Source organism: Dermacentor silvarum, chromosome 3 (genome assembly GCF_013339745.2).
Source record: "Dermacentor silvarum isolate Dsil-2018 chromosome 3, BIME_Dsil_1.4, whole genome shotgun sequence".
NCBI lineage: Eukaryota > Metazoa > Arthropoda > Arachnida > Ixodida > Ixodidae > Dermacentor > Dermacentor silvarum.
In genome coordinates this window covers 168889229-168909015 of record NC_051156.1, presented here as the reverse complement: position 1 = coordinate 168909015, position 19787 = coordinate 168889229, and the positions used below count along the sequence as shown (strand labels likewise).

Genomic DNA, 19787 nt, shown 5'->3' with positions numbered 1-19787 from the left:
GACAACGAAGGGCCATAAGTGGTCTGAAAAGACCATACGAGTGGCATTTCAGATAAAACATGCGTGTGGCACAACAGGCTACGAAATGCTGAGATCTTTGTCGTACCCGATTCCGAGCAACAGGACCTTGATCCGAAGGCTTCAAAACATTCGCTTCCTGCCTGGCATTCTCCATGAAGTGCTTAATGTTTTAAAGCACAAGGTAGAGGCAATGGAAGATATTGAAAAGGACTGTGTCCTTTTCATGGACGAGATGGAGATAAGTCAGGGCTTTGATCACGATCGGTCCCTTGATTGCCTTTTCGGTGGCACTACATTGCCTGAAGCGACTGCAGATGTTGCTAACCACGCCCTTGTATTCATGGTTGGAGGACTGAACACACGGTGGAAACAAGTAATTGCATATCATTTCACTGCACGCTCAGTTGATGGGAAAGCTCTGAAGGACCTCGTCTTCAATTTGATTGAACTTTGTTTCAACATCACACTAAGAGTGCTTGTTGTTACAAGTGATATGGGAGCTGCCAACCGTGCAGTCTGGCGCCTTCTTGGCTTCTCAAGCCATAGGCACTCTGAGACTGTGTGCTCTGTTTCACACCCACACCTTGAAGGTAGGCAGCTATATTTTATGGCTGATCCAGCCCACGTCCTGAAGAATATTCGTGCTCAACTGCTCCGTGTGAAGACATTCACTCTAGGAGAAGCAACTATACGTGAGCACAAGCTTACAGCAGGAACTGTGAACATAGACCATGTCGAAGCTGTTCTCACACATGACAGAGACAAGGAGCTCAAGATTGCCAGCAGGCTCTCCGACGTCCACATCAGCCTTGGACACTTCACGACAATGAAAGTGAACATTGCTGTTCAAATGTTCCGTGAGGCTCCACCGGCTATACGTTATCTGATTAAGCAAGGAATCTTACCTCCTGAAGCGGAGGCGACGGCGTGGTTTTTTGAACTTGTCAGTAGGTGGTACACCTTGATGTCGTCACGGCATCCAGTTGTTGCTTTGAGCAATTTCGATCTTTCCAAACACAAGGAAGCAACTGAACTCCTTGGACTAGCTTGTGCCACCTTCTGTGGACTAAATATGGGACTTACTGCACACTGGAAGCCGTCACAAGCTGGCCTTTTGGTGTCAACTACTGTTGTCCTGCGTCTTTCTCATGAGCTTCTGAACAAGCTCAATTACAAGTACTTGCTAACTGGTAGATTGTCACAGGATTGTCTCGAAAACATCTTTTCTGTATTGAGGCTCAGAAAACCTGTGCCGAGCGCATATGATGTCAAGTGTGCCTTAAAGCTTATCTGCGTTGGCCAGTTTGTAAACACACCGACATCATCTAGCTATGGTGTTGATGACAGCACGCACCTGGCTGACCTTCTTGACCCCAGTTTCAAACAGGATCAAGTGGAAGGTCAGGAGCCCGAGGAGCTTGAGAACTTGTTTGTTTATGCACTTACCACAGAAGAGTGCGATATCCTTGCCTACTTGGGAGGCTTTTTGCTGAAGTCAGTCATCGGTTTTCTTGGAGAGTGCAAAGACTGTGAAAGAGCCCTGGTTGGTGATGCAACAGGCCAGTACAATGCTCTTATACAGCTGAAAGAGTATGTCAAGAATAGCGGAAAGCTCATCCAGCCAAGCCAAACAGTGATGCAAGTTTTAATCGAATGTGAGGAAAACTTTAAGACTTTCGCAAACATGAATGAGATCCTGACTCTCAAAGCTCCATTTACAGGTATCCTGAGTGCCTTGCGGAAGTCTGTGGCTATGAGATTAGGGTGTTGTGATGCGCATGAATCAAGGGCATGCAAAATGCTCCTTGAGAAGTATGTGAGGACAAGACTTAAGATTCATCTCCGACAGCAGCATGCGCAGAGGGTGAACGGACAGTCCAGCAAAACCTGTGCCGCTGCTAATCTTATCTGAGCCGTGTGTGGCGTCTCAGTGGTTAATTTAATGCTGCTGTGGTTGTGTGATGTGTTTGCAGAAGTGTTTGACGTGTGCCTCTGGATGTCTTTTTAACGCCTCGAGCAGGTGGGGCATTCACTAAAATGTTTCGCACCAAAGCTCTTTGTTCATTGCTTAGTGTACTGAAAAACAGCATGCTTCCATGCGTTCTAGCTGCTAATATTGACTTTACCTGAATGCAGCATCACTAGTATCAGATTAACTTTCTTTAATGCTTGTCTTTTTCGTATGGCTGTAACATATTTTGTTGACAGATATCATTGGCAGTCTTGATTTCAGTGATGTGTTGTATCCTGCGACTGCACATTTGTGCTGAGAAAATATGTGAGAATACTTCGAAGGCGTATTGCTATTGCATAATCAGAAAGTGACTATGTGCACCAGAATTTAATGGCGCAAGAATGTAGGTTTGTATTGAAGCTATGTGATATTGTGTGCTCCGCCTGGTACAGTGGCAGTGAAAGTTTGCATAACCGTGGTCTCCTGTGATGGCTTTACTTGAATTTATATTCTTTGAACTGGCATGAACTTTTTGGCTTTATTACTGTTTGACTCATGTTTTGGTGCTTGCTATGCGACATTTATTATGCACATATGTTGTTTATTCAAAGCAACTAATCTTTTCGTATTCATTTTCGCCAAAGAAAGATGGTTTAAAGCACATAGTTTTTGTTGATTAAATGAATGCTGTGTAGCTCCTTCAAAGAAATCCTCTGCAACACGCACCCCTTTCGTGTAATTTTGTTGCATCGCAAGTGTATGGGAAGACGCTGAAGAGTTGGAATTAATCAATGGAACATTCGTGGTGCCTCCACGCAACATGTAAAAAATATTGCGGCTTTATTAAGACAGTCTGCACTCGGGTGGCCATGATGGCTTATGGGCGACTCACTGCAAGATTCAGAAACATTTCACTTCGAAGAACATGAAAGCTGTTGCGGAGGATTATGTGAGGACCTGTCACAATTTTCATGCTATTCGTGCCAAGTTCCACCCAAAATGAAACCAGACGGTCATTCCTTGATGTTCAGATGTGCCCTTCGAAGTTGTCAATCTCGATTTTCTCTCAACTCAAGAAGAATCGAGAGGGTGTGCACCGGACTCTGTCTTTTATGGTGGCTTTTTACCAGTGAACATGTATGGCGGTGGCAAAGCCCGGATAATGTGAACAGTGTCATCATATTAATGGAAAGAGAGACATTTAGACACACCAGGTGATTGTTTCTGATAATGTACCTGCATTCCACAGTGAGAGCATCCGACGGCATGCAGGAAAGCATACCACCCTGAAAAGCATGCCTTAGCGGAGCTCCTCATCCGTGACTTCAATACCTTCATTTATGTGTACCCCGAATTTCGTGGAGGATGCAAGTGCACCCTTGAACCAGTGGTGAGACATCACATTCAATCTCACACGGCTGGACTTGGCCATAGTCCTATGTTTGCTGCCCTTCAAAAGACGCCATGACTGCCAGTAGATTACGAAGGTACATGGAGCACTGGTTTGGTTAAGGTGGCTTCTCTGTGAGAACTGGTAGGGATTGTGTGCTTGCCTGTAACGCTATAAATGTTACCTTATGGATGCTACAAGTTCCTTTAGAATGTTTAATGTTTGTTTCACTGTAGGTTTTTGAAACATTCTTATAGGATGCAGCCTGTCTCCTGTTTTAGTATCACTTTAGTTGAGATGCAGACTATTTGCAAAGTGTTTTCCGAGGCTGATCATGTAACCCAATAAATATGCTTGTTCACATGTGCACGTATTTGTTTCCATTACTGAACTCGCCCAGAGGAAACTCATTTGGTGGTATGTCTCTGAATGACTGTTTAATGTACTGGGCTTGGCAATAGTTTCATTTGCCGAGAAATCTAGTTACCAAGGTCAAAACAAAAAAACTGTTGTGGCTGGTGGTGGATGCAGGATGAAACTTTTTTGTGCAGCATTGCAACGTATAGCTTGCACAGCTTTAAAGCACAACCAACTACTGCAGGAGTTTCACAAAAACAAATAATCTCACTATTCACTAACGCATTCACAATATAATACAGTATTAGAATCAACAAAAAGGCTTTAGCTTTCGCATCATACGGAACGTATAATTCAAAAGTATGGCTCCGTGATTTTTAATTCATATTTTAATAAACATTTCTACAAGCAGATGGACTGAAATTCTTGCACTAGGCTCTCTGTTTTTCTGTGGAGTACGCCGTATCAAGCGTTACATAGCGCACCCTTTCGTTAATTAACCTAAAAATGCTCGCTCAGTAACAATTATTTACATTCGACACGAAATAGTGCTCGTGGGACAACCCTCAAAAGACGAAAAGGTGCTCGCAACCTTCGCAGTCGGCGCTTCACGATGCTCGGGGCTGACATTGGGGACCAACATGGCGGCCCGTCAAATTTGGGGGCTGTTTTAGGCAACACTGGTTCGAGATGTCACCACCCTAAAGCGGGCCGCGTATGTAGGCTCCCTATGCGCTGGAGTTTGAGGTATAGTAGCGGGGCCTGGTGGCGGCGAAACACGTCATTTGGGTAGCACCAGCTCAGGTAGTACTGAGCCGTGGCTGTGGCGAAGCACGTTTCGAGCCAGAGTTTTGCGTCGATTCGCACTTTTTTCTGCCCTGTTGCGAGTGCGAAATGGCTCGTCACTTCTCACAGACCACGCTGCGAGCTGGCCGCAGCCTATAGTTTAACGAAAACGGACTCTACGTGTGCCGTGGGACGTAATGCTGGAAGCAGAAGACATCGGCGACGCCGATCCGGAGAGACCTAGCTCAGCCTCGAAAAAGCGTCACCGCCGTTACTACTGCGTCGTGGGCTGCCATGAACGAGAAGGCCTGAATCCCAATATCAGATTCTACTGTTTTCCTTCAAGGCCTCACGCTGCGGAGCGTCGGGCGCGCTGGATAACTTCACTACCCCACTACGAGCAACACAGGTTCGAGAGTTAAATATGTGATCATCTTTGACCTCAAGCCAATACGTAAACGCAGCGCACCAAGGCAGTGTTTATTACTGCACATCGATGTTCGAGCGCTGTCATTAAGAGCTACATCAAGCGAGCAGCGCACGAGCTCGCGCTGCAGCGCGTGATTCGCACGTACGTACGTTACTGCGAGCTCATATGGATTGCATCAGTTATTTATCAGTTACTAAAGGGACAGACGGCCGCTACTACAGCGCAGGCATAACTACTTGTCTAGCGGCATGCAGTCAACAAAGATTGCAGGAGTCGCGCCGTTTCGCGGCATGCTGAAAGACCGCTGCCGTCGCGGCGCGTATTGACCCTTTTCGCGGAGCAGTTTGCTCTAGAGGAACGAGATGGCGCTTTCGGCGGCACGCCATACGTTGCCTCAGCGAATGCGCACGAATACGAAACCATTACTGCGTCTGCCCTCCTACTGTGCGATCAGCTGTCGAAAATGCAACTGGGTGTGCGCTAATGCACTGTGCCCAATTCATACTGCAAAATGTGTAACGTTAAAGGGAAGACGTGTGCGGTAGTTCGCTTGAAAAATAGTGATTGACATATTAATCAATGGAATCAACCTGTGTCGCAGCTGCTGCATAAGGACTGCCTGTGTTGGCGCCCTTCGCGATGCATGGCTTTCCTCAAGGGTAAAGAAATATAATTCATCCACCTGTGCTGTATAGCTAACCTCCAAAGAAAGGACTTCAATTCCGGAACATCGGCACTCAATTGGGAGTGAGAACCGCTCGTTACAAAATGAAGTAGTGCCACTTACTGGCATTGTAAGTTTCCCGCACGTTATCTACACACATCTACCCTTACTCGCACGAAAACTTACGCCCACCCTATCGCCAACGTGTGAGTGAATAGGCGCACACTTGAATCAATATGCCGGAGAATGAGTGACGGCGACTACACCGACAAGACACGAATGCTGGAAGCTGAATGTTTCGTGACGTTCCACAGTGTAAGCAAGGGACTAGCGATAATACCTCTTTGCTACGGGCTACCACAAAGTACAGAACATTTAAATTCCAAGCTTTGTGCGCAGCAAGAACAAATTTATCGCAGCAGAGCATATCCGCGAGTGATTACGCTGAAAATGAAGAATGAGATAGTGGCCGCACCGAGGAACTTTACTGAGTCAGAAATATGACAAGCCGCTGGTTCAAAATGTTTGCCAAATAAAGAACGCAGGGCACACTGGATCCTGATTTAACTCATAAGCGGAAAGTTTGGACAGCTTGGAATACATTTCTAGCCCCGCTTTTAGTACAAGCACTGTATACACTGCTCACGCCGTTTGGACAAGGCGTAATGAGCTCTGAAAGCACTTACATGTCCTCTACAGCTGTGACCAAAGCTTCGTGTCATCCACGCAGTCACCGTCTACGATACGCGTCGAAACAGAGGTTTGCTGCGCCGTGCCCGCGTCACGCGCTTGCATTGTAAACACGGAGTTAATGGAGGCGACTGAGGCAAGCAATGGACGCGTCACCACGTGATCAAACATGGCAGCGCCCACGGGAGCGCCGCGAAAAGGGTCAATACGATCGTGCGCTCGAGCACGCAGTTCGTACATCGCGGCATGCTGAAAGACCGCTGCCGTCGCGGCGCGTACCGTCGTGCGCTTGAGCTATTCCGTACACGTGATGTCTGCTTATCGCTGCTGTGACTTCATTTATAGGCAAGCATTTCATCGCGTTTGTGCGCCTGAATGTAGCAGCGTGCAAACCTAACCTGAAGCTGAACTTCGTACGCGACTCGCTTCACTTGCGATTGACACCGCGCTAAAACTTCGCCGCTTATTTCTTGAACGGCGTACACGTATACGGCGTTGCATAATTTCCTGCCTTTACGCCCCTGAAAAAATTGGCGCCAAATATTCGCTGCAAGCCGTGGTACAACACAACCGATAGTGGCGGGTCCATATTGTAAAGGTGCTTTCCGAAGCAGACGACCGAGCTTGGTACTACCCAGTTTCGGATTGAGGGTGCTTTTTAGCAACATTTTCGCAGCGCCCCCTGGGCAACGCAGGAGCCCCATACTCCCAGGGTTAGTTCTAATCACCGTTGTTCTAATAGTAAAAACATAAATACCCCAGAAAGTGGATGGCAAAACGGCGCCGCGGTAGCTCAATGGTAAGAGCATCGCACACGCAATGCGAGGACGTGGGATCGTCCCCCAACTGCGGCAAGTTGTTTTTTCATCCACTTTAATTTCCACTAATTTATTTCCTTTATTCAATTAGTGAGCACAAATGATTTCCCCCAAGTTGTCCTCCGTGTCAATGTTTGTTGGCTTCCTGTGATATGATTAATAAAGTCGGCCCCCTCGGTTCCTTTTCTTCTCGACCCTAAGGGGTGTAACATATTTGTAAGAACGGTATAGTAGTTCCTGTAAGGTAATGCTTCTGCGGCAACGGGTCTGCCTTTGGTGCACCCGCGTACTTGTTTCCTGCAATTTGAAGAAAAGTCTATCCGTATATAGTACACTGATGTTTTGTTTGACAAAGCCAGCTTGCGTGAGGCTAAAATATAGTTTCCTTTTACGTTATCCGTCTCTTCCCGACAGCGCACACGCGCGTACACACGCGATGATATAGTATACATCTGCTATCATAAGAGTTATCAAACCTGGGTTTATCACTTCTATTTTCGTAAACTTTTTTGTCTCTTTTATTCTTCCGTTATTACGAGACAACGAGTAGCCCGAGAGAGCCCCCATTTCCTTAATGTTGATCATATGTATATTTTTTTCTTTTTTCGCTGGACTGCCTCGGCTCCTCGAATGAGCTAAAAGGACCCGCGTTATAACGCACCGTCGGCGTGGGTGGGAAGCGACAACGCGAAGGTATTTCTCATTCACCGACTGCGTTCCTCATTCGCTTTCCTCTTGTTCTCTCTCACTTCCCCCACCCCCTCCTCCTTATCATTTTCTTCTCTCGACGACAGCGGAGCAAGCGGATCAGCAGGTACTCCTTGTGCACGGAATCCAGCGGAACTGTGAAGGTGCTGCTGAATGTCGTGCGCCAGACAACGTGAGATATACGCCCGGTTCCCATATATATTATTGCTTTTCGTCTCTCAGCTCTATCGTTCAATCTATATACCCTTTCTTTTTTCGCTTCTTTCGCGTTCTTAGCATTTACTGTTCGCAGAAATCGATTTCTATGTAAGCTGTTATACAATACGCTACATAGGCGTATTCTGCCCAGGGAAAGGAAAGGACAGTTATATGTGTATTTCCAATTTCGGTGCAAGTCCTGACCAAAAGTAAACAGAAATCGTAACGCGAAACCGCTCCTATTTGTTCGTGTTCGAGTATTGTAGAATGACGGGCCATCATCGCATCGTATATAGTAATGCGACGCCCGCTTTTCTTGCATAAGGCCCAATCTGACTTGCATTCTGGTATAGTTCCGACTAATATTTCGTTTTGTTAGGAGCTTTGGCGAATTTCGCTCGCGCAGAACCTAGCTGCGGGCGTTCGGTTAACCTTTCGACCCAATCGAGTTCGCCGCCGTCACGTACAGCATTATTTTCTCAATAAATAAAGATAACGTTCGTGCAGCTACAGCTGGAAACTTGATGACACGGAAAGGTCATGTATTGGAAGTACTCAGCAAAAATATTCACGTACCTTGTTCTGTTTTTCTGTCGACTTAACAACGTCTGCTTTCGTACTTCGGATTGAATAGCCTCGGAAATTCTGTGTTGGCACGTTCAGGTGGTTTAGCAGACTGCTAGATTTGGGCATAGCAAACACACAAGCTCGGTGGGTCAGTAACGATGGAATGATGGTCGTACGTCCAAACGATGGTACACCGCATAAACAACTGGAAACTCAAACGAAAGCTTGCACGCCCCTTTTTTCACAGGGCGGCAAGGCTCCTAGCCAGCAGAAACAGATAAAAAATAATAATAATAAATTATGGGGTTTTACGTGCCAAAACCACGATTTGATTATGAGGCACGCCGTAGTGGGGGACTCCGGAAATTTCGACCACCTGGGGTTCTTTAACGTGCACCTAAATCTAAGTACACGGGCGGTCGCATTTCGGCCCCATCGAAATGCGGCCACCATGGCCGAGATTCGATCCCGCGGCCTGAGCAACCACGGCGGGTGAGCAGAAACAGTGCGTAAGGAAAAACGGCAAAGTTTTAAACAGCGCATGCGTAGAGCAGCCTCAGTTCAAAATGTTACGCTTGAAATACGAGTGGATGCGTCACGAAAGGCTCAAGTAGTCGTTTTCAACAGCAAAACTTAAAGGGACACTAAAGAGAAACAGGAAGTTCAGCTGGAATAAAAGAGGGACCTTCAGGAATGCATGCCGTTTTTGTTGGGTGCAAAAATATGAGTTATTAGCGGAGAAATTCGTAAACAAAGACCAAATTTCTCTTCCTCAATTTCTCTCACCCCAGATTTGGCGCTGAAGCAGTGTCGTCACAGATTGCATTGCTCTCAGCGAATCAGAATGCGCCATGATACGTCACCGCTTGCGTAAACGGCCGAGGCGCTGGGCTGGATGCATCATGGCTGCATGCATGGTCGCTGCGTTTGCGTTCGCCGCGATGGATACCGTAGCTGCCGCTGAACCTTGCAACGAAGAGCTCGCCAGGAAAGCAGGACTGCATTTCAGCGATATTCAGTGAAACGGAGCGCGAAATGATCCTCTGTGCTCGAGCGGTAGGTGTTTCCGCGTGCGATGGCAGTGAGCCGTCGGCCGCGCCGGCGGAATGCAGAGCTTCGTTTTCGTCGACGGGAGGCGAAGCGTCCGGTCCGCCAGGCGACGATGTTCCCACCAGAACAAGCGTAGAAAGTTGTGCACGTACTCGGTATGGTTAATTCGTGGCTTTATTTAATGACATTCAGCATTCACCGAGCCGCTAGTTTGCTGCTGGAGGGGCACCGGTAGGAGGTTTGATGAAGGCCGCATTGAGGGAACAGCTGCTCGAGAAAGGACTGGTCTCTGGGGCACGCCAAGATACTTTCCGAGGGCAAGATTATACACATAATCCGAGGGCGAGAAATGCAGAGAGCACACCATCGGTTTCTCTGGCTCTTTTGCCGTTTTATCATCGGCAGAGCACTGAGCCATTGCGAACGGAGCGACGCCACATGAAAGGACACAATCGAGTCAACACTGCCGCTGCCCCTGATCAAGCGCCTTGGGCCATTTATACAGCCCTCAACACTACACACACGAGGCATTTTCTGGCTGTTTCCCGCGAAGTCAACGTTTTTCGAGCCACGCAACACGCAATCAAACACCGTAGAGCGGAACAGGCACGCGCGACGATGCATTGACCAAAAACGAAACTACGAAACTATCACGGCTGCATGTATCGCCAAGCCATTTTTTCTTATTTATTTAATTTTGTGCTAAACTTGTACTTCCTCGCTTGAAACGGTTTAAAAAGTTGGCAAATGCTGTTTATGTACGTTTAAGGTGTATTTCATTTTGCATTTTATTAACAGCGATAAATCGCTCTCGACCAATCGCGACCGGCCTGCGTTTGTAATCTCCGACGTCACATCACGTAGTGCGGGAATTTCGAATGGGCGTCAGCACCTATTCTTCAGTTCTTCGCTATTTTCTCGCTTATTAAACATCTGTTTGCAGTAAGAATGGTATGGCTGTGATCGTGAAAGGATAATCTACCATTTAAGCTCAACTTCCGGTTTCTCTTTAGTGTCCCTTTAAAAGAAAAAAGAAAACTGCCATTACAGCTCGCCGGAAGTGACGCATGACTCGGAACGCGCTGCCCGCGGTGCGCCGGGACTGACGTCACATCCGCTAATCACCAGGTGCACGCGTCTGCTTAGGTGTTATTTAAAGGCTGCTAATCAGAAAAATAGACAATTACTAGGCCTGCAACATTGCCAAGATTGCTTCAGTAGTATGCAGGGTGTTTCAGCGAACACTTTTAACAATTTTTAAAGGTTGCCTGTGGCAGATAGCAGAATTCTAGTTCATGAGCTGGTCTACTCGAAGAGGCGGACATTACTTGCAAAAAAAAAAATGAAATACATAATCGACTAATTAACAAAAAATCGCTAATTAAGTTTCTAACTAATTACCTTATGGCCCATACTGCAATTTACAATTACTAGCCATAGAGTTCCCAAGGCGGATCCACTTGGAACAAATTTTCTGGATGACACCACTTTCGAGGTATTAATTCCCGAACTTTGTGGAGAAATGCATTGGCGTTTCAGTTACTTTTGTGCTTCAATGCATAAAACGATGATGTTTTGATAGTAAAGTAACTGCAACGCCAATGCATTTTTCCGCAAAGTTCGGGAATTAATATCTCGACAGTTGTGTCATCCTGAGAATTCATTCCAAGTGGATCCGGATCGCCTTGCGAACTCCACGGCTAGTATTTGTAAATTGCAATATGGGCTATAATGTACTTAGTTAAAAACTTAATCGGTGAATTTTGCTAATTAGTCGATTATGCACTGCAATTTTCGGGCTTTGCAATGAGATGCCAGTGTGAAAAGCTATTAACCTCATCAGACCCAGTGTCCACCCCCATGGCCAACGGCTTTCATCCTTCATTATTATACCATAAATTATATGGTAATATAATTTGGTGTAAAATAAACCTGACACTGCATGTCCAGCAAGCAACCATTTTGCTGTCACCAGATTTTTCAAACGATCGATACTTTGAGTGAGACATACCGCTGCATCGTCACTGACAACGAAAAGTGAATGTGTTGTATATTTCAGATGCCACCAGAATGAGCGGCAATAGAGGCTGAAAAGTGAACGCAAGGAACAGCCATGTGATGTTAATCCTGTATGTATATGCTCAGGCGAACAAAATACACTTTTATCTGAGTGAACTAGAGAAATCGACTTTTTGGCCACATACATGGAGCGGCTGAGGCTAGCATAGGCACGTACCATCAGATCAAGGAAGTACACTTTTATTGCGCTGAGTGTTTGTCTAATGTGCTTTCCTCTGTCCCTGTCATTCTGTCTGTGCTATAACCAAGTACAAGGAAGTAGCTTTTCAGGTTTGTAAGAAAGCGGTCGACAATAAGAGAAGACTTGAATGGACACTTAAAGGGCTGTCATGAGTTCTGAGAATGCTATCCCATTTTCTCTACCTGTGCATTTAGGTTCAAAGCCAGGGAGACGGAGATGGCACGACGAGTTCTGGGGTCGATCGGGTAAGTGCTTCAGCACTGCTCATCTCACCTGTACCTGCTCTTTTTTTACGCGAGAAATTGAGATCTTTAGACAGTCTATAAATTGTCTATAGGCTAATTGTAGACTGCTTTGCATTCTTACAGCCTTGCCCTTTATTGAAAGTAATAAGGCTTTTAAAACCATTGTTTGCTGAAGGTGTATATGCAGCCGTGAGAAACTGCAAGACCATGGTGCAAGCTGTCTGATTGTCTATAAAGAAATTCTTGTGAAAGCTAAGATTAAAGTCAGTAGGGCAGTGATGGGTGTATGGGGAGGGTTAGAGCGAACAATGTTTGTAACCTCCTTGCCTACACTCTAAAAACAGTTTGCACCCTTTGGGGCATGTCTTTGGCCCACGACAATAATCTTCATTGTCATGAATGGCATGTTCATTGTCAGGGTGATATAGCATTCTCAACAGGAAAGTAGCGAACAGAGTTTTAAAGAAACACAAGCAAGACAGATAATGATTATTGTTGTGGGACAGAGGTACACCCCAAAAGGTGCAAACTGTTTTTATAGTGTATAGTAAAAATAATGCACCTTTAGAGGCATACTCTTTTGCCACACAGCACTATCTGCTATGATTCCTGAGAGAATTTGCCTCCCTTTAAAGCACACTCAACAAAATATGTAAGTCAAATCGGTAGGTAGCCCTTAGACGCTCAAATCCCCCAATTGAAGGTTATAATTAACAGGCAAGCCAGAAAATGACTTAAAAGTGAGAGCCGGTGGTAAGCGACACAGCACAAACATTTCCATTGCAAGTGACGTTAAAGGTGGTCACAATGCTTGATCGATACAACAAATTGGTAGTGCACTAATTAAAATAATATATACTGCAGTTGTAAAAAGATGAAGCTTTGACGTGGTAATTTGTATGCAGATTTCTCCACCATAATGCAAAACTCAGTGCATCCTGCAAGGAAGAAAAAAAGAAGGGGAGGGAATAGAAAGGAAGTTCGTAGCGCTGCATTTTATGTCCTGCATTTCTCTACATGTACAGCGCCAGTGCACTATTTGATGCCACTTGTACCAGCCTAAGATCACCCTAGGGCTGTGCGCTGACGAATGGTTCTTGCCGGCTCAAGAATGTGAGCAGAGCTCCTTCCCACTTCACCCACGATTTCGTAACGTCATTAAAGTATGAATCCTGGATAAATGGTTGGTTGTGTGACAGATGTATGCACCCAAAAAAGTGCTAGACTTAGTGCTGCTGGAATTCACCGCAGCTGCGATGCTGGCAGCCCTTTACCTTTGGACATATATATAACATATAATCTCGCCTCCCCTCTTGTGTGGTGCAGACGGCAGGTGAGCCAGTCGAGCATCACTGCCGTGCTGGCATCATTTCACCAGGCCAGGAGCAGGATGCTGGCGGCACGTGCCAGGCACACAGCTCTGGCCCAAACATGAGCAGCCAGTGAAGGAGTGCTGCTCTGAAGCAAGCTACAATAACAAGACTGCACAGTGCATTCCCTGGTACAGAGCTTGTAACGTCAAGTTTTAGCCTACTCGTACATGTATTATCATTATGGCGGAAACACAGATGGCAGCAGTAGCACTGGTTGCCAATAGTAGCGATGGCTTGTGATGCTTTGTTCAACCAGAACATGTTAGTCCTGTCTTGCTGCATAAAGCAGTATTGTCCTCGGGAATCGAGTTAAAGCATAACGCTGTTGTTTAACATTGTAGCGTAAAGCACTTTATGGAGATCACATTTGGCAATTTTTTGTGACGAAGCATCCTCATGCTGCAGTCTTCGTTGTTATCATTGTGCCATTGTCTCTGTCCTGCTGCTAACTGTTTTGCACACTCTGACTTCTGCCAAAAGTGCCTTAGTCTGAGTACGGTACTGGCTTGGGCGAGTTTGTACCTGTACACTATGACGGCAAGTTTTTGTGCATAAACAAGGAGCACAAAAATGCATGAAGAGACGGACACAAGCACAAACTTCCAATTGGATTTTATTGGTAGACTCAGCAAAGTTTATTTACAGGCACAAAATGAAGTACAGTCACGTTCAATACAAGCTGCAACACATTGCCCGTGGTCGAAAGGCCCCCAAGACTGCATGGCTGCGCCATCATATACAAAATTAGTGAGCGAAACACTATTCCAATTACTGACATTTATTAAACCATTTTTTCGTGTGTTGGCACTGTCTTACAGCTCATACTGAACGCAACTGTACATCCGGTTAGGTTACTGTGGAGTTACAAGAAAAATAAACCATAAAACAAACAAGTGCAAGTGACGCTAACGTGCGTGGCACACGCTGAACAACCTAGATACGCCCAACTTGATGAGCCGAGAAAAGCCAGCTGTGTTGGGCGTATCTAGGTTGTTCAGTGCGTACTACACATATAAGCATCACTTACACGCTACCTGTTTGTTTTACAGTTTCTTATTCTTGTCACTCCACAGCAACCTAGCCGGATGTCCATCATATCATGTCTGTATATAAACTTCACCCAGCCTATTAATAAAATACAGGAAGCTTGCGCTTGTGTCTGTCTCCTTTGCCACCTAGTTTGTGCACAAAAACCTGCTGTCATGTCCTAGCCTGCGTCTTCTTGTGTTGCACGAGTCTTCTTGCTGAGAAAAAAAGACGGTGGAGCTGCTATGGCTTTTGTGATTATGTTGCTGCCAATGTCTTTATTCGAGCAGCTAAGTACAATAGAGATGTTCATTGCAGCAATAGTTCGGTGTGTTCCAAGTGAACTCAGCATCACAAGCTGGTACAGCCAGCACTGCTGACTGCATCTAAGCGTTTGACATTCTGTAAATGGTGTACTTATATAGACAGGCTCAAAGCTCTTATGGCTCTTGCTAGGGTTTTTGTGGTTGCAATGGTGCTGCCTGCCGTTTTGATGATGAGTCAAAAAGTGTCTTCGTCGATGGCCGTAGTGGTGCTCTGACGAAGACAGTTGGGGATGATGGTGCAGTAGGGAGAAGTAGTGCTTGATGAAGGTCGTTCATAAGGCTCATATTATTGCCATGAAAGAGCAGAAATTAAGCAATAAGACTCAGGTGGGAGTTCAACCTGAGCCTGCACTCACATTAATCCGCTGCACTATTTGTTCAAGAGTTATCCGCTGGTCAGGAAGCACAAGAGCCTCCACTTGAACGTCAATTTGTGATTCATTATTGAGCAGCGGTCTTCGTTGTCCAGGCTTATTCGACTGCGTTGAAGTTGTTGCTGCCATTTAACAACAAAGTCGTAGGCTGGGGCATATCGTACACTGCCACCAGCTCAGCATGAATCTCCTTAGCACTGTGGGCCTTCAAATGCAGAAAGTGGATCACTGCTCATGCTTCAACCAGCTTTCCTGTTGGACACTGCCATTTTTGTTTTGATGTCCTAGGGGTGTTCCACTGTATTATGTAAAACACAATTTCGTATTCCACTAAATCTCGAGACGTTTGCTCATTTTGATGCCTATCGCGTATGTGCGTTCCAAATTTACAGTACCGATACAATACAAATTTTTTGTACGCCCCTCATAAGTTGGACAGAAGTGAGCTGTTGAACAATGCTCATCTGGACCAAAACAGTTGTTTATGATAAGGCATGTTTCCAGCCAGGTTCCAGAATTTGAGATTGATAGAAGTGTATCAGAGAAAATTGATGTTTGTGCTTGTGTATATGTGTGACTTCATCCCTCTTTAGTTTGGACCAAAACAGTGGTTTATGATAAGGCATGTTTTCAGCCAGGTTAGAGAATTTGAGATTGATAGAAGTGTATCAGAGAAAATTGATGTTTGTGCATGTGTATGTGTGTGATTTCATCCCTCTTTAGTTTGGACCAAAACAGTTGTTTATGATAAGGCATGCTTCCAGTCAGGTTCCAGAATTTGAGATTGATAGAAGTGTATCAGAGAAAATTGATGTTTGTGCATGTGTATGTGTGTGATTTCATCCCTCTTTAGTTTGAACCAAAACAGTTGTTTATGATAAGGCATGTTTCCAGCCAGGTTCCAGAATTTGAGATTGATAGAAGTGTATCAGAGAAAATTGATGTTTGTGCATGTGTATGTGTGTGATTTCATCCCTCTTTAGTTTGGACCAAAACAGTTGTTTATGATAAGGCATGTTTCCAGCCAGGTTCCAGAATTTGAGATTGATAGAAGTGTATCAGAGAAAATTGATGTTTGTGCTTGTGTATATGTGTGACTTCATCCCTCTTTAGTTTGGACCGAAACAGTGGTTTATGATAAGGCATGTTTTCAGCCAGGTTCCAGAATTTGAGATTGATAAGAAGTGTATCAGAGGAAATTGATGTTCGCGCTTGTGTATATGTGTGACTTCATCCCTCTTTAGTTTGGACCAAAACAGTGGTTTATGATAAGGCATGTTTTCAGCCAGGTTCGAGAATTTGAGATTGATAGAAGTGTATCAGAGGAAATTGATGTTTGTGCTTGTGTATATGTGTGATTTCATCCCTCTTTAGTTTGGACCAAAACAGTTGTTTATGATAAGGCATGCTTCCAGTCAGGTTCCAGAATTTGAGATTGATAGAAGTGTATCAGAGAAAATTGATGTTTGTGCATGTGTATGTGTGTGATTTCATCCCTCTTTAGTTTGGACCAAAACAGTTGTTTATGATAAGGCATGCTTCCAGTCAGGTTCCAGAATTTGAGATTGATAGAAGTGTATCAGAGAAAATTGATGTTTGTGCATGTGTATGTGTGTGATTTCATCCCTCTTTAGTTTGGACCAAAACAGTTGTTTATGATAAGGCATGTTTCCAGCCAGGTTCCAGAATTTGAGATTGATAGAAGTGTATCAGAGAAAATTGATGTTTGTGCTTGTGTATATGTGTGACTTCATCCCTCTTTAGTTTGGACCAAAACAGTGGTTTATGATAAGGCATGTTTTCAGCCAGGTTCGAGAATTTGAGATTGATAGAAGTGTATCAGAGGAAATTGATGTTTGTGCTTGTGTATATGTGTGATTTCATCCCTCTTTAGTTTGGACCAAAACAGTTGTTTATGATAAGGCATGCTTCCAGTCAGGTTCCAGAATTTGAGATTGATAGAAGTGTATCAGAGAAAATTGATGTTTGTGCATGTGTATGTGTGTGATTTCATCCCTCTTTAGTTTGGACCAAAACAGTTGTTTATGATAAGGCATGTTTCCAGCCAGGTTCCAGAATTTGAGATTGATAGAAGTGTATCAGAGAAAATTGATGTTTGTGCATGTGTATGTGTGTGATTTCATCCCTCTTTAGTTTGGACCAAAACAGTTGTTTATGATAAGGCATGTTTCCAGCCAGGTTCCAGAATTTGAGATTGATAGAAGTGTATCAGAGGAAATTGATGTTTGTGCTTGTGTATATGTGTGATTTCATCCCTCTTTAGTTTGGACCAAAACAGTTGTTTATGATAAGGCATGCTTCCAGTCAGGTTCCAGAATTTGAGATTGATAGAAGTGTATCAGAGAAAATTGATGTTTGTGCATGTGTATGTGTGTGATTTCATCCCTCTTTAGTTTGGACCAAAACAGTGGTTTATGATAAGGCATGTTTTCAGCCAGGTTCGAGAATTTGAGATTGATAGAAGTGTATCAGAGGAAATTGATGTTTGTGCTTGTGTATATGTGTGATTTCATCCCTCTTTAGTTTGGACCAAAACAGTTGTTTATGATAAGGCATGCTTCCAGTCAGGTTCCAGAATTTGAGATTGATAGAAGTGTATCAGAGAAAATTGATGTTTGTGCATGTGTATGTGTGTGATTTCATCCCTCTTTAGTTTGTACTAAGCATTCCGCATGGTGCCGCAATGTTTCCGATTCCTGAGCCTGCCCAAGCTTCTGCATCCCAGAAGCACCATCTTCGAGAACCAAGAATTGGCTTTTCCTCAAATTACATGTGTTGGATTTATGGATTACAAAGCACATTTGACACTCTTTGGTGAACATCAATTGTACAGCGACAGTCCTAAGCATTTCTGTGCTGTCAATGAGGAAGAAGCAGAATGCATTAAATTGTAGGAAAAGAAATTAATGAATCATCGAATGCCATTAAAGTTGCTTGATGCAAATGTGAAAAGAAAATGTGCTGTTGAGTTCATTAAAACATTTTGGACTAACAGCTGCACAGGACTGTCGTACTTCTTATTGCTCTTGAAGATGCATACACAAGAAGGTTTATATAAACGGTTTTTCACATTGTTGTGCATACGAAGGTACTGGCATCAGCCACGTGAATGAAATGACAGCGTTTTTTTCTGCATTGAAATGTGTGTTGGCTTGCGATACGGGAAAGCATTTTGTACGCAGCTTCCTTATGCATCCTCATGAAAGCTGCAGACGCACGTGCACAATGTTAGCAGGCTTCAGTAAAACAAGACTGCAACAGACAAAATTACTTGGCCAAATTCAGAAAATTAAATCTGTGGCCTTAAATATGACCGTTGCAGGGAAATGAAACAATTTAGATACATCACCAGTTTCACCAAACTGAGGCTTATCAAATTTAGGCTCGACTGTCTTTGAAAGTGCTCCAAACGTACAGCATTCCAAAACCAATTTTTAAGCAATTTCAGGTCTTGGATTCGCTTGAATAAATAAAGTACCACAAAATTAAATGCAGTCAAGTTGGTTTGAATTGTGCAAAAACGACTCGGGGGCACGCTGCGCCAGCCACAGGTTGCTGCAAATTCGACAGCCATAGCAGCAAAAGCTGCATTGTTCTAAACCCGATTCAAAAAGCCAATTTCATATCGAACACTGAGCACATCAGTCAGGGGCACACGTGGATCCTCTCCTAGAATTAAAACTGGGTCCAGCAGTATGTGTAAGTTGTACAACTCGGAAGAAGTGTTTTCGTATTTGTGTTTTGATTGAAGACAATTAATGAAAATGTGTATTACTGTTAACGGTTCCTGGACTTTGATTCAGATGTGTTTTTGTCTTGCTCAAAATGCACTTCAGTGTGGCTGAGACAGTAACTTACAATCCACTACATACATAAATGCAGTAACACAGCGAAAGCTCTCATTCTTGTTGAAGAACAAGTTTATATTATCCTTCAGCGCACGCTTATACATACGAAGCAACAGCAGAGGACAAACTGCAATAGAAATTGCATTTCGCTTCTTAGTTCTGTGCACAAAGCCTGGTGTCCTTGTTGATGTTCTGTAACTTTGGCAAATAACATTACTATACAAATGCAGCCACCAGAAGAAATTAAGAAAAGTTGGTGAAGTGGTAGAAATTTTCCTTTTCTGCATCTCCGATATCTAGCTGATGAATGATTGATCCAAATGTTAGGTGTACGACAAAAAACTGTGAAGGCACACATAAAAAAAAAAAAGACTACGTAAATTAAATGAGGCCTTATCTGGCTTCGATTATGCACATATGAACGCGAATCACAATTCTGACAGAAATGATTGGCCACTGTCAACAGATCAAGCTTCTTTGGCAAGCAACAAAATAATGCACCAATACAATAACAAAGACAACTACTTGAAAAAAGAAACAAAAAACAATTCAGGCATACACACAGACAACATGCAGAAAGTGAATGGTGGTGTCTGTGCAGAGCACATACAAAGGACAATGCATTGTGCAAAGTGACATGCCACATGTAAACAGTGTTGCAAAAGTCACTGTACTTGCTAG

The 19787-nt window shown here is 44.2% G+C and overlaps 2 protein-coding genes across 2 annotated transcripts in view; both read left to right on the top strand.

Annotated features, from left to right (window-relative positions):
- LOC119445011 (uncharacterized) overlaps positions 1 to 19035 on the top strand; it is a 33621-nt gene extending 14586 nt beyond the window's left edge. Inside the window, exons 3-6 of the mRNA XM_037709342.2 lie at positions 7905 to 7990; positions 12088 to 12138; positions 13465 to 13639; positions 17912 to 19035. Coding sequence (XP_037565270.2) covers positions 7905 to 7990; positions 12088 to 12138; positions 13465 to 13573 — 246 coding nt within the window. The 3' untranslated portion in view covers positions 13574 to 13639; positions 17912 to 19035. The remainder of the gene's footprint in view (positions 1 to 7904; positions 7991 to 12087; positions 12139 to 13464; positions 13640 to 17911) is intronic.
- Positions 194 to 2375, top strand: LOC125944069 (uncharacterized). Its single transcript, XM_049663849.1, has one exon. It carries the CDS (start codon positions 212 to 214, stop codon positions 1931 to 1933), a length of 1722 nt encoding a protein of 573 aa, XP_049519806.1. The 5' UTR covers positions 194 to 211; the 3' UTR covers positions 1934 to 2375.
- Positions 19036 to 19787: the final 752 nt, after the last annotated feature.